Source organism: Phaethon lepturus, unplaced genomic scaffold (assembly GCF_000687285.1).
Source record: "Phaethon lepturus isolate BGI_N335 unplaced genomic scaffold, ASM68728v1 scaffold9938, whole genome shotgun sequence".
NCBI classification, from domain to species: domain Eukaryota; kingdom Metazoa; phylum Chordata; class Aves; order Phaethontiformes; family Phaethontidae; genus Phaethon; species Phaethon lepturus.
The window spans coordinates 66,917-82,572 of NW_010558273.1; the positions used below are offsets into that span (position 1 = coordinate 66,917).

General features: G+C 37.3%; 1 protein-coding gene across 1 annotated transcript in view; it reads left to right on the plus strand.

Moving 5' to 3' along the window:
- The window catches only part of ANO3 (anoctamin 3), a gene marked incomplete at its 3' end in the record, with an annotated part of 97,723 nt that overhangs the window by 36,237 nt on the left and 45,830 nt on the right, over positions 1 to 15,656 (plus strand). The window contains exons 7-9 of the mRNA XM_010293004.1: positions 5,576 to 5,728; positions 7,514 to 7,614; positions 12,004 to 12,048. Coding sequence (XP_010291306.1) covers positions 5,576 to 5,728; positions 7,514 to 7,614; positions 12,004 to 12,048 — 299 coding nt within the window. The remainder of the gene's footprint in view (positions 1 to 5,575; positions 5,729 to 7,513; positions 7,615 to 12,003; positions 12,049 to 15,656) is intronic.

A 15,656-nucleotide genomic window follows, 5' to 3' on the forward strand; every position in this document is an offset into this window, starting at 1 on the left:
TTTTGGAGAGAAATTTAGTACATTTGGCATCCAAATTGTAAAAGAAGAATCCTGTGGCCCAGCTGTGTGCATACAGCTATCGGTTGGATCACAGATACTAATCTGTTGGTATATTTACTTTCCTTTACATGATTTTACAAATTTATATCCAAATTACACTACCCACATGGAGGAAAGTTGAACTTCTCCTAGGCAGGCTGCTTCTTGTAGCTTTCACGTATGAGCAAATTAGAGAGACCCTTTCCTAGTTGTTTGAATGTACTTGAGGTTTTGCCATTGCACAACTTAAGGTTAAAATATTTGGACAAGTCAATGGGAATTTGCGTATTGATTTCAGAAGTAGCAGGATTTTGTGGCTGTTAGGCTCAGCGTAACAAAGTTCGGTGAGGTATTTATGGAAATGCGATTGCATGTAGCAGATACAGCTGCAGTATGGAGTAGATGAGCTTTGGAAAGGGATAGAGAGGAAGCATTTTGGAGCACCACCCCCGTGTGAACCAGAGGACTGAGAATTGTAAGCAAGGAAGAGAGGGAGCATCCACAGCCTCGCCAGGCGTTCTCGCTGTACTTGGATACCTCATTGTCACGCCTGCATCTGAGAGCAGTGTAGTCTGTAAATCACACGTCCACAAGCAAATAAATAATAATTTAAAATTTATAAAAGTAAATACGCCTATAGAGATTTTGTCAGCCTTTAAACATTTGCTGTTATGTTAGCCTCGTTGAGGCGTGTCAATGGTGAAGTAAAGTTGACGTGAGTGGTTACAACAGATACGCTGTGCCTACGTTTGGTTTTAGTTAGCAGCTGAATTTACCGAGGTAGTACATACTATTCATTAACTTAAACTTTTCACTGGTATAAAGTGGAAAAAAAAAAGGAAGTATACTGATGTATTATTTACAGTCTGTTTTTCACTAATTGTCAGTAAGGTTCAAAATCTGCTGGTGGTTTTGCTATTAATAAAATGCACCAAGCCTGAAGCCTACTGGACATTTACTCTTACGTGAATCTAAAATTTGCTTATTGTTTTGGGAATGGTTCCAACTCACTCTTCTACATATCTGTTTCTGTGTATGGGGTGAAAAATTGGAAAAAGTTTACTTTACAGAGCAGAGCAGTAAACTGAATCAGTGGAGTTGAAATAGTTACAATTTTTGCAAATTGTGTTATTTAAATTAATTGAGGAGAAAAAGAGCCTGTAAAACAGCTGTTCCCACTTTGTGGAGAGGGCGTTGCTTATTAATTAGTGTCTGAAAAATTGTTTCTTGAAAAATCTCTCTATGTTGGCTAAATCCGAGGAAATTCTTACATCAAATTTGAACAGGAATGTAAACTCTTTTTATTTTATAACTTTGCTAAGTACTTGCATTGTACGTTTGTTTCACTTTTATTGCTTGAGCAATAGCTTCTTTTTCTAGGCTAAATTGTTAACTTGTTTTCTCTTGTGTAAACTGTAAACTTCAGTTGAATGATATTGTCAGTATTTTGAATTTTACACTGTTTCAGACTTCAAAGCAGTGTGTCATGTTATTTGTTACAATAATCACAAGCTATGAATCATCAATGACGACAAATAATAAAGAAAACCAAGGAACGGCAACAGATACGTAGTGGCAAAGCCTCAGGTAATATTTTACTCTGATGCAAAGCAGTGTATTATGATTCTGCATTATGAACAAGTTTACTGTTGAGTGAGGAAGCCCTTTACGGCCTCAGTACACAAATAGTTAAGATTTAAAGTTCTTGTATTTAAAGATTTGGTAAGAACAGGGTGAAGTAAAAACATTGTGTTTGCAAGCTGAACTATACAGCAATACTCTAAAAGGGATTTCTCAAATCAATTTTCAGTAAGCTTTTATATTTGTGTAAATGTAGAAAAGCTGATCAGGTTTAGAAAATCTGGAAAACTAAGAGAGTAAAGGGGATGAAGAGGATTAGAGAGAAAAACAAGCAGTGATCAGTCCTTTCTGTACACATTTTTCAGGTGAAACAGAGAATCTTAAAAAGAATAGAGTAAGGGCTTTGCACAAAATATTTCACCTGATGCTTTTCTCTTCAACTGTGTTGAGGAAAAAAAGTGAAAGAATGAATCAGAGATTTATTGGTCCAAACCAGCAGATAAATAATAAATGTGCTTTTGCCTGAATGCCCCTTGTACTGAGTAGATATGGCCAGTATACCTTGACTCATACGTTTAATTGAAATTACTGCTCCCTGTTCTGCTTAGACGTTAAGGAACTCCTTCAGATCAACTGAAAAAAACGCCTAAATCAACAGATAAGTATTTTTACTGGCACGGGTATTCCTGCTAATGTAGGTGGACAACAGTGAAAACGAGCAAAGTGCAAGTAGCCTTAAAGTGAATCAGTCCTGAAATCGGTAGAGAGTAGGTTGGGTTCACTGCGCGGATGCGGTAGGTGGCTGCAGTGTTGCACACCTCAGCCTGTGGCAGTACGCCTCTGAAAGTGGTCTGCGATGGAACAGATGGAAAATTTCTCGCTGCTATCAGCACAGGTCATTATTTATTGAACGTTGCCCCCAAACAATTCCATTTGGTGCCGATGAATCTGAGGGCATATTTGCATACTGTTGTTAATTTGAGAAAGAAAACACGTTTTTTCCAAGAATGAAGAAAAGCAGGTATCTTAGAAACGAGGAAAGAAAGGCTCAGAAATAATAATCTGAAGAGAGAGAGATGTATATTCACAAAAGGTAGGTTTAATTTGCGTAATGCCTGTGCAGAAGTTGCGTGAGCAGAAACTGTGTAAGAGAAGTTCCCTGTGGGGGAATTTTGGCCAGGCTTTTTATGTATGATCTTCGCCTGCTTTGTGGACCACAAAAGCTAGTCCTCATCTGCTTTTGTGAAATACTTGTTCTGGAATTCTTCATTGTTGAAGAGGGGGTTCCTTGCTTGTGTCTTGAACCTGAAAAAAGGCTGGGTATTCAAAAACTTGCATGTTCAAACTTGTATTTTTAAATCTCTCATCTACTACCTTATCTTCAAACCTCTGCATATTGTATCTTTAGATTATTACATCTACGACATTTAAAAAAATAAAAATTTGTGTTTTTACTACTATCCCCATTGAGAATTGTTAGAAAGGGTGACCCTGTATTCAGTGCACTAATAATCTTGGTTGACAGTCTTGACTTAATTTGGAATTAATATACTATTTATCTGAATATCTTGAGATGAATAGAAGAATGTATAAAAAATAAATTAATAGAGTATAGGGTACGCCATTCTTCAACAAATGTTCATCAATATATTGATAAATTATTTTCCTTATTGGTTCTGTTATATTACACTTAATTTCTCATGGGAATAAAAGAGGAAGATCTGAAGTCAAAAGCCAAGCAAAAGGAAAAGATACTTCCTGTTCTCAACAAACTTCCAAAATAATTTAGGATTGGAAAATTTTTCTTCCTATGTCTGTCCGTTTCTCCTCATTAATTTCCAGTTTCCATATTGTTTCTCTTGGTTGCACTGGCCATCTTTTCTTCTCTGCTTTTATTCATCTTTCGTCTAGATTAAGTAGTTTGGGTTTGTTTGGGGTTTTTTAGTTTTTAGATTTTTTTTTTTTTTTTGCATGTAGGTGATCGGTATAATTGACTCTTGATGGATTCTTAAATTCAGGTTAATCACACCCTATGACGTGTTGGTTATTTTAGTTCACGTTACATTTTCTGTGATTTGGCCTGTTTCTTTCCCTGTCTTAAATCAGCATTGCCCCTCAGTTAGGCTCAGGGCAGGTATTCAGAGGTTTCTAAATTCTACATTGTCTGTTATTTTGCGATGGAGGAAAGGCAGCGATGGCCTTGGACGTACAGGAGGCGGCAAATGCGGCAGCGATCAACCGGTACTCGTACAGCGAAAGCCCCAGTACCTGGCCTCTGCGCCGCACCCCGTAGGCGTCAGGTAGTTACACATCGCACAGCAAGTTGCACATGAAGCAAATAGAAAATTCTGAAGAAGAAAAATGCCGATTGAAAAAGGAAAGAGAGGGAGACTACCTTTTACGCTTAGAAATTAAGACCTTTGCCCAGGTAGTAGAAGAGTCAGGTTAGTTTTGGCTTGACCTGGAGGGATTTGAATTCACCTCTGCTATGGTTGCACCTGAAGCAGAGTATGAAAGTGACAGCATGACTCTAGCCAGGTGGGACAAAGTTGAGATTTCTAGCACCCATTTTGTGTTTACAGACTTATTAATAAAATATGTAAGCAGGTGTGTACCTTGCGGCAGGTAACAGAATGCTCCTATGGTTAGTTTTGATAAGTGTTATCTGGAAAAGACAATTGATACCATCGCCAGCTGCTGAGGGGAAAAATAAGGTTAGTTGTACTTCAGTTGAATCTTAATGTACATAAATAATGTTCCCAGATGTGTGATGATGCATTCCTTTGTAACACTAGGTGGTCTGAGAATGACTGTTCCTTGCTTTTTGCTTTGGGAGGAAAAAAAGCAGAGAAGAGGAAGAATCTTGGTAGAAAACTTCAGCTTTTGCAGCCGGAGGGGTTGTCAGAAGCACTAAATACGTAGAAAGTCGGCAGTGAAGTATGTGGGAGCAGAAACAAGTGAGCTGGTATCCAGTATTTTTGCTGCTGTTATCATGCAGTTGGTTCTGTTTATCAGTAGAGAGTGGAACTATGGCATGTAACTCTGAGTATTATAAATTTTGTGTCAAATAATCCAAATAGGATGAATTTCTGAGACGAGCATCCTATTGGCCAAAGGGTGCAGCATTCATAGACCTCTGGTCCTATATATACGGGTGCAGTGTATCTTTCGTAAAACTAACATACCTGTTCTGGACAGTTTGTGTTAAAATGAGTGCTGCATTCTCCAGAAGATGATGATAGTTTCTCAGTTTACCTTCTCAGATTTCAATGTCTTCGTAGTCTGACACCAGTTGATACAGTCGCTGTCTATTCTGAATCATGCAAAACACAGAATGCAAAAATAGCTTTCAGCAGCAGCATGTAAAGGAGGGTTTTCCATATCGAGGTCAGAGAATCCCTGGTGTTTGCAAGCATGGTGGGAAGGAACTAGGCAAGATTTAAACACTGGTAACACGGTATTGAAAAAGCGTTTCAACTAGAATACCCAGGAAAACATTCTAATCAACAGCATTTATTTTTTTAACTTTTTTGATTTATTTCTCTCTTGGAGAAAATACAAGTATGTTTGTTCTATAAAATTTGCCTAGGTACAAAGTTGGGAAACTTGGTTTAATTTACTTGCCTTTAATTTTTTTAAATTCCTGCTGGAACGTAAGGATTAACAGAAGTTCATGTTGATATGCACCGTACAATAATTTTAAGGGTTTTGTACAGCTGAAAGAAATAGCTAGAATATGGTTTTTGTGGTGCTATTTTATTTTGTTCTGTTGAATTTGAAGTCATCAGTAACTGATGCATATGAACTGCCTGTTGTTGTGATGACTCCTTCACGTATTCATCCTGCGCTACGTGGACATTGCCACACGTTAGGAAGTGCTGTGTTACATGCAATTCATCACGAGCCTCTTCATAGTGACGTATGCCGTGCTTGGGGTGTTTTTCATCTTCTTCAGACTGATGCCATGGCATCATCGGGCCTCTTCTTCAAAGACGGCAAAAAACGCATTGATTACATCTTGGTCTACAAAAAGTCAAGTCCGCAGGTAGAAAAAAGAAGCACGTTTGAGAAGAATTTGAGAGCAGAAGGGTTGATGTTAGAGCGAGAGGTGAGTCTTACAGCTTATGTGGCATAAAAACCCCTTTATGGTACTGTCATACTTTACTGAGTTGATAAAAGTTCCTGACAGTCTTACAAGCCTTTCTGGTCAGGCTGTTTCCTCCATTTGCTTAATGCTGTTAAATTAATAATAACAATTGTTTGATATGGTGTCTTTAACATGTTTTGGGGATGCGTGCATGTACACATACATGTATGGACACTCCGCACACGTGTAGTCCAGTATAGATGGAAAACTTCCAGCTCCTTAAGCTTGCAGAACAGAAGGAGCTTCAGTAACTTAACGCTGTTGCTCTGATATATAACCTCTGTGTCTGCCAGCAGAATGCCTGATACTAAATGTCCTGCTGTATTTCAAGGGGTTAAGGTGGTTATTGTAAAATTAATCCGTCCCAGTAATGACACTATTAATATAACAAGGAAAACAAAGCCAAGAAAACAGCCTTGGATTTTTGCTGTTTCATGAATTACTTATAAAACAGTCATATATTTAGACTCTCCTGAAATAAGCTCCTATATGTCATGTGTCTTTCATCCTCATTTATACTCTTCAACTGATAGAATTACCTTACGTGTTCTGTGTTAAAGCAATGAGCTTTTAACTATTTGAAATCCTTGCAAGTTCTAGCTGACAATGTAGCATGTCGAATATTCATAAATAACCGATGTGACAGTGGTTTAAAATTTGGTTTTAAGGCTTTTAAAAATTGTTTGGAGTCTAGTAGTAAAAATACCTGATTTGGGGATATTTATTGAAATCGGAACAATCTCAGCTGGTGTCAATTCAGAAGTATTGACACTTGAGGAAAAAAATATGGGTTTGCAAGATCATAATACTAGATATCATGTGTTTAAAATTGTCTCCCAGTAGTATTGTTTTATCCACATCTTTTGAGAAAAATAAAACCCTAGAAGTAGTATTACTGAACTGTGATATGACTTCATGGAACCGGTAGGTAGAATTGCGGATATTTTAAATTTTATTCACCCTTTAACTAAATTTTCTTTTACCTTTACTTGCCAAACCTTGCATTACTCAAGTTTTTGGGAGGCTTTAATCAGACTCAACACTATCAAAATATTTACTTGTAAAAACTCAAGCAAATACATCTGGGAGAAGGGTGTGGAACTGAAGTGTTCATAAGAAAAGTATAGGAACCTGTAATGCTGAAACTCTTGTTTTGTGTACAAATAAATTAGCGATGAAGAACATTTGTGTAGAATATTCCTGGTAATTTTACAAAAAAATCTCAGTTCATACAGAGATCACGCTTATGAGTTTGTAGCAGATACCGCAATTGCTTAACCGTTCCCTGGAGGTACCATTTGGGCAGAGTGGGACCGGCAGCCTTCTCTCCGCTGTTCTTGCGTCTCTAGCAGCTGAGCGTTATTCTCCTTAAATGGGAGACACACAGGATGGTGTTCGGACTGCTCATCTAAGATGATTTGAGGGGATTTAAAATTAATTCATCTATTCCATGTCAAAAAATGCTGCATAAAGCCTATCTCTACTTCTGCTGTGTTTATGAGCAAAGATCTGCCCTAGAGATTCCTTTTGACAGTTACTAGTTTATTCATGTTATAGGGCTTGGGAGAGAAAAAAGTTATTAATTTTCCTTTGTCTAGCTCAGAGCACTTAGAGTGTTTTCAGACTTGCATGGCCACTTCAGGGCTAAAAGCAGAATTTGACCCTGAAGAAGAATGCTTTTAGAGAGCTGGATGCCATAGAGGTTTGAATTATTAATATGTATTTATTTGTTACTGCTCTTTACAGCCAGCTGTTACAAACAGTGATATCATGTTTGTTAAAATTCACTGTCCATGGGAGACGTTGTGCAAATACGCAGAAAGAATGAACATCAGGATGCCTTTCAGGTATTGTGGAAACTATTTTAAGAAACTTGTCATTTAATGCTTAATAAAACTTCATTACTTGCCTTAAGGCTAAAATGCAGTCTTTGCTGCATTGTGGCTGGGCATGCTTATATTTAATTTATTAAAATGATGTGGAGAGAGGAGAAACAAATAACAGGCACTGTTCTTTTCACATTTACCTGCAGTACTTGTTTTCAAGCATACTTTCCAAGTCAAATCGAGCAGGTGTCTTTAGAAAATACTGCTAATAGTTCACACATTGTTTTGAATGTCCTTGGCAGAGTTTCAGGTATTCTCCATCGGAGCTCAAATATTCTCCGTGATTTTAGGGTATTTCTGAAGTCTTACCCAAAGACAAGTGAAATGACAGAAATAGGTGGTGCTTCTGTGTCTCCAATATAACACATATTGGCATACTTTGGAAAAAAAGAGGTGCCTTTATTTCTTGGTCCTCTAGCTTCCCTTTGGCAAAGTAAGGAGCTGAACTGAGTTCCTTGTCTATGGGCTAAAGAAATTCTATCAAATGACAAATATTTGTTGTGAAAACATATATTTGTAGGACAATTTAATATCTCCTGCAATAATACAGAAGTGTCTAAAGGAGAAAATGTCCTTTTTCATATCAGTTAATAATGTCCTTCCAGCGGGAGAAGAGCATGTAGTGTGCTGTAGACCTCTTCAGGAGTTGAAGTGGTAGCCAGATGCCAAAGCTGTGTGTCTTGACGGAGAATACCCTCACAGCACTCCTTTCTCACTTGAGAGATAGAGCACTTGGCAATTCACGTCCCTGCTGACTTTGCTATCGCAATGTGGCTCTCTTGCATCGGTCCTAAGCCAGAATCAGTCATCATGAAGCATCCTTTGCTCAAAACTCGTTTCAAATACCCAGCTCTATACTGAGTTTCCATATCGACCTATTAAGCCGTCAAAGTCGTTTCCATAAAAAAAAATGTTTTCTGTAACAATCATCTTCCATATGTTTGAGAATATTATTACAGTACCATTTGAGCTTCTCCAGTTTGAATAATTCTTGTCAACATTTTAAATATAGAACTGTTGGCATATGTGTGTACATACACATAAACAATGTAAATTCCAATGCAAAAATAGTTCTTGCTTTTCTTGCTTTTGGTACCTGAAGTCATAAAATTAAGTTAGGATTTCACAATGGTTTGAATCCTTCATTGTTTTAGGAATTTCACAAATCAGTAGTACTCTTCAGAAAAAAAAAAAAGAAGGGCTGACTTGCAATACTACTTTATTTGGAAGGTATTCAAAGTCCTGTTTGTTTATTGTATTATTAACTGACATGTAAATATTTTTTTCCAAAGTCTCTGATACGTGTTTCTTTGTTTGAGCTGTTGCTTTAACTTTTTTTTTTATCCCACTCAATTCAGTATACCAATAGTAGATAAAATGCTAAATTTTGTTGCTTTACCTTCTCGGCAGTGTTGCTGTAGAATGAAATACATTTATTTGGTAAGAAAAAAGCCCACTGTCCACCTCTACCTCCATAATAGAACTCTGAAAAATAGTAAATTGATTACCATTTCTTTTCTCTTAAAAAGCTTTTAATAGGAATTTAAATGAAATTGCAATCTAAAACTTGCGTGAACATTTCAAATAAGCTATTCCTTTAATTTCCATACTTTTAAAAAAATCAAAGCGAACACGGTTTTATTGTGAACCCAAAGTGGACGTAGCAGAATAGAACGAAGGTCTGTTTTGCTCTGCCAGCAGCCTGTTTACAGTGTCCAATACAGAAGCCAGGAAATCTAGATCAGCGTTCCACGATGCCTTCTCTCTTTCCAGAAGGCTGTGGTTTAGAGACTTTCTGAGGCAGAGTTCATGTCTTCATCTTTCTTCATATTAACCCTGATGGCTTTTCATGGATGCAAGAATAGTCATCCATACTTCTGTAACAACATCTTGTGACCACACATTTTAGAATTTAATTGCATGTTCCTTAATTACAAGTTCAAAAGCACTTTCGTTTTAAGTCTTGAGCTTGCTTATTTAAATCAAACCTTTCTTAACTAGATGGCATATGTTGTTTTCCCGAGGTAATTATTTTCTCCATTCAGTGGACAGAGGAAGCTCAAATCACACAATTCTCCCATGATTACAAGGAACTAGAGTCCTTCCCTCCCAAGAAGTTTTAGGTAGTCCTTAGGTAGTTTTAGGTAGTCCTGCGAGGAGCAGGGAGGTGGACTTGATGATCCTTATGGGTCCCTTCCAACCTGATGATGATGATGTGATTTATCAGTGGCTTCTGACTGTCCATTTTTAATATGTAATTGAAGAAGAAAGCTAACCTTCCCTTCAGTACTTCAATGCAGTGCACCCTCGTTCTCCTGCACTGCGTTGCAAACTTTTGCCTTTCGGTTATGGTCGCTAAAATATGCTTTATGTCAGTAGCATATATTAATAATACCTGAAGAAGTAAACTCATACTTTTTCGGTTAATTTTGCTCAATCCAGGAATCGAAACAAACTCAGTAGAACTATTACTCGGGTTTAGAAGTATTTCTCTCTGTTGCTGAAAAGTAAAATTGCTTTTTTCTGACCCAAAGGACCACCCAGCATCCCAGAACTGTTTTAGCACGGCATTATACCTACATGTGTTGGCAGATATATACTATATGTCATATATGTAATCTAAATGGAATTTCAGTGTTTCGATTACAAAAGGAAATTTTTCTAGCATTTCAAAAGAGTAGATGGTAATCACTGTTGTATATGGTTTTAAACAGGATTTATGTTAGCACCAAGGTTAGCCCATGCCTGAATTACACTTTTTTAAAAAAATATTTATAGGTATTTTTGTTAAGTATGTGATCTGTCAGTAGAAATGAAGCTCTCATATATTTCGGAAGCTCAGACAAAAGGTTAATTTTCGGTGTCTACAGGTATCTCTTGTGACACATATTTATTCATTACACACAATAATAATTTAGTTGTATCTGTAGCTTAGCTGGACTCCATCTGTGCAAAACAATTGTCAAGGGCAGTTAAAGGGAATGAGGGAAGGGTTTTGTTAAAAAATGTAACGTCAGAAAATCCTTTAATAATTCTTCATTGCTTTGTTCGCAGTTCTGCCCAGTTAGTGCCAAGCGTCAGGCTGCCAGCAGCCTGCAGCTTGCTAGATACATCGTTTGCCAATGGCCGTCTAATTTTCTAGGCAACATTTCATTCCCACTCCTTTTCCTGTAGTCATTTCATTGTTACTTTAATGTAAGTAACGTACTTTAATCAATCTCATATACTGCCCAGATGAGCAGCTGCAGATATTGTTGACTACGAATGGTTCTAGGCTAAGAAGTGATGGAGAAGGATCCAGAGTGAAAGTACTGGTTTTGTGTGTGTTAGAAAGGGGATGACGGGGGCATAAAATATTGACTGAAAATCATGTTAAACTTTTATATTAATGTATCCAAATAAGCTTGTTTTAGTTCCTTCTAAAAAATAAACCTTGCAGAAGTAGAAAGGATTTAAGCAAGTTTTAAGTAGAAGATGAACTAAGCGAGGAGCAAAGCCCCTGATGCTGAACTTCACTATCCCCAGATGAGTGCCATGGTAGATACAGATACCCGCAGGAATCTGCAAGATCAAGGTCTTTGTGTAGTTGAAATGTGACATGAAATGACAGGAAGAGGCCAGGGGGAAGAAAAAAAAAAAAGAAACTGGACGTGTAAAATATTACATTGCAGCAAGTATGTCTCCATGGTTTCAAAATAACTGTTCTCAGAAGACTTTACTGGGAATTTCTGGTCTTGTTTCTCTAAGTTTCTATAAGCAGTGAAGGATAGAGAGAAGAGAACTGTTAACATAAAAGTTGTTTGTTGCAGTTAGTACTCTTAGATTTTTAGGGCTGTGTATTGTTCTTCAGTTGGATGCAAAATGTCAAGGGAAGGTGATGGTGTACCACTTCGGAGAATGAAGATAGATCTAATGGCGTTAAGTGCTTGTGGTATTTAATGCATAGAGTGCATAAAGCATTTAATAGCATGGAAGCCTTGGTGAGTCTTCTAAAATGAGTTTTATGAAATAAAAGCTAAGAAAGACCGCATGAAATGAATACTAGCATGACACCATTGAACCCTGTCTGATAAGTGTCTCATGAATGAATTCTTGATTAGCTGCTATTATTACTGTTATTAGCCACAAATCTAAAACTTAATTTTGACCCGGGAACAAACTTTGAAATTGGAAATACGTGAAATCACAGCATTTTAATCACTTACTCTATTTCAGTTGCCTTGTTTAAGTGTTTTTCACCTTTCTGCCTATGAAAATGCATGTTTTAAAATGACTCATTCTTTTATAATGTGTATGTCCTTTTCAACTGTCTTCTTGATTATTCTCAGCTGATTTTTACTGTTCTTTCAGGAAAAAATGTTATTACACTGACTGGAGGAGCAAAACCATGGGCAGGTTGGTGGGTGATGTATAGCTTCTCATTTTGTCAGGTGGTCACCCTGCTAAAGAAAATCCATTCGCAGTTGTAAATTTATCCAGGAAACTTGGAAAATTAGACTATTTTCCTGAAAACTCAAAATATGCTAGCTGAAAGTGATAAAATATTCATCTGTAACAAGTCGCAGTACTTTAAAGCCTTGCCAGTTCTCATTTTAGAAATGCAAAAGTGTTTATGCCAGGAAAAAAAAAAAAAACCAAAAGGCTTTATCCTGGCAGCAAAGATTTAATGCTGGAGCTATCTCTACAGTTATGTCTGCTGTTACCAAGGCATATTTTTTTTAGCATGGAAGGTACTTTTGGGTGCATGTCTCAGATTCTGGTAGTCAGCTATTTCCTTAGACACGCAAATGTAATTTCTCTCATGCACGTCCTGGTGATCAGGACTGAATCTATGCCACACACCAAAGTCTGTTTTTTATTTTTACTTGGTAGCTGACAGAATAACTTGTGCACTGCAGTAAAAGCTGTTTACCTCTCTGGAGGCAGATATTTGCAAACCTCACCGGCGGCTGCTGCCGTTGTTGCTGCTTCTGTCAGCCGGGAGAGGCCACGGCAGCGGCCGAAAGGAGCCTGGGGGAGCTGGGGAGTGGGAATGGGGGACACTGTGAGCACTCCCCGTTGCTCTAGTCAAACATAATGATGTCTTGTAAATCCTAATTACCTGCAAAAGAGATGAAATTTTTTTACATGAGGGAAATCTCTTGAAAGAGTTTTCTACCGCAGCTTTTCTCGAGATGGATCTTGAGATCAGATTGCATTTGATTTAGGTTCTCCTGTTGTTACTGCAAGTGATGAGGAGCTCTCCTTATTTCTTAGGAACAATTTAAGTAGTTTCATACCAGTTTGCAAGATGATTAGCTAACAAAAATAGATGAAGCACTGTTGAACAGTAAACTGAGAAAACTTTAAGCATAATTGGGGAAAATATATTGAAATAAACAAATCTATAACATAAATTTACAACTGCAGTTTTTCCTCTTCCCAGTCATTCACATGCTTGCTCCATTTTAGTGTGCGTTATGAAAAATGTAAGTGATGTGCTTTGTAATGCAAAGGCAAAATCAAGAAGCTTTACTGCAAAATTGTCTCACTTCATCTGTAATCCATCTCGTGAGTCCTAGATATGAAATACATTTATTTTCCTTATTTAGAAGGACAAATGTCTGAAACGTGCAACTGAAGTTGCACAGTACCTGTGAACCAAGGAATAAACAATTTTTGTGCCAGATAGATTGATTTTTCATTTGAGGCAAATGTTTTTACTTGTGATTTACTTTCTGAGAATTCGGGGATGAATGTTTTTCTGAATATTTCCTCTGCCACTTTATACAACCCGGAGCGCAAAGTAATAGTGTGAAAAGGAAGAAAAAGAAGCTATCTCTTAAAGTGAAAGCTAACTCCAAAAATTGCTGTCATCACATCTCATCATTTTAACTGCTACGACTATCCTTGTTTCTTTGCATCTTACAACTTTTCAAACTTAAATGCTTCTCTGTAATTTATCAAATCTTGTTAATATTTCTAACTTAAGTGGAATTTACAAGAGCTACGATGAAGAATTATATTAAAATCTTTGTATATCAAAGGTAAAATTTTAAAGCTATAGAGTTTCTATAATTTAAGAAGATGAGGTAAGACTAGTATATTAGACCTTGCTGTGACACCTACATTTCTTTGAATTTATTGATATGGTTATATGGTAAATGTATGTATCTATAGATGTCCTTTAAAAAGTCTACAAAAGATTATTAGGAGCATGGAAGATAAAGGTAATGCTTACTGGCATACTGTCTATCTTATATGTGGTATCTATGTGGTATTCCTCTATTTCTTTCTTTACGTAGCTTAAAAAAACACCTCAGCATTGTACCTAATCCTGTGAAGCTTGAATTCCATTCATAGGCGCACACTACAGAAATAATTTTGTGAGGCTCCTTAAGAGCAACATTTCAACACATCTTTTCAAAGGGAAGGAAGTCGCTAGAAGTGGGGCATGCAAGTAGAGAATGTAGGTGTCAAAAATTGTCTGAACTCTCAGATTTAAGACTGAGTCATCTAATGAATCAGTCTGGTGTCTGCCTTATCAGACACACCGATTTCATGCTGATTAAGAATGGCTTTGAGGAAAAGAAAATTAAAAGGTAGCTGCCTTAGTATGCAGCTTCACACTGCCCCCTGAAACGTTGAAATGAATTTATGCTCCTCCGGATGGAGAACCAAAAATGACTTGGTTTAGCTGAAAACTGAGCTGCAGTAAGTTTTCTTTGCAAAAGGCTTTTAAAACCTTTTGGATTTCAGTCTGCACACTGAAGTGACATTGTTACTATCGTTCCATTGAACAAACATAGTACCACTATTTTTCGGTTTTTGGTGGTGTTTCTGTCCATATCTTGAATTTGTCAACGGTACCGCGTTTCCCATTACAAAACATGGAAAGATACCATGCCCGTGTCATTTGGAGGCATCTGGTTGACCATTCTGGCCTTTCCTCAGGGGCGCAAACACGAAGCAAACTACCGGGAGGTGACTGCTGTCAAAAACACCTGACATGACCGGTATGGTGTCCCCTTCAAGCCTCCGGTCAGATAAGTCCAAACTCACCTGCGCCGTGTTTCTTTGCATTGCAGTCTGCCGAGTAAATGTGATCTGCAAGGCTTACTAGTTCTGCAAAAAAGAACCACCAACCAAATAGAAGAGCACAGTTGAACATGGAAGTTGAATAAAGCTGAAATTACAGGCATCTTCATAATATATTAAATTTTCTGTCTAATAATAAAGCGTATGTGTGTATATGCCGGCTGGAGTGGTTTCAGTGGGAGCGTACGTGCAGCAGCAGCACTGTTCCACTGGGACATTTTTGATCTCATTGCACGAACTCCTGACTTCATGAGTGGCTTCACCAGACCAGCTCTGTCTGCTTTTACTCCTGTTAAATAGACTACACTGAATAGATTAAGTCAGGAATCCATTTAAACTGTTACTTTTGACCTAGAAAAGCCACTCTGAGTAAAACTGCTGATACTTAGTCCTACGATTTAGACAAAAATCTGTCTTTAAATTCGTTATCGCTTTGAATGAAAGCTCCGTGAAACTTAAGTTTCTTCTTCAACCGTAAAATAATCTAAGCCAGGAAAAGAGGTCTCTCCTGCTGGATTATTTTTATACATGGCAGGGAGGTACTTTTCAGTTGAAATATTCTATGCTCTCTGAAGGCACGAAGTTTTGGAGTGATCAGCCATAACTGACGTAATGAAAAAGCAATCATACCTTAGATAAAAAGCCTTTTTGCTTCAGAAAAGAAATTGCAAATGTAATGTGGACATAGTTTTTAATTTATTCCACTACTGTTCTTCATTACTTTGCATGTAAAAAGGAGCAGACATTAATTTTAAACATGACCTAATTTCTTTAAGACAATAATTATCTACTAGTTTTTTATGTATTTCAAGGGGGAAAATGATCAAGTTTTTCTGTTCTTCTTCCTGATGCACCCGCATATTTTCCCCATTAAGAAAAGCCTGGGTTTTGATTCTAAAAAAAATCAGCATGTGTACAACAGAACA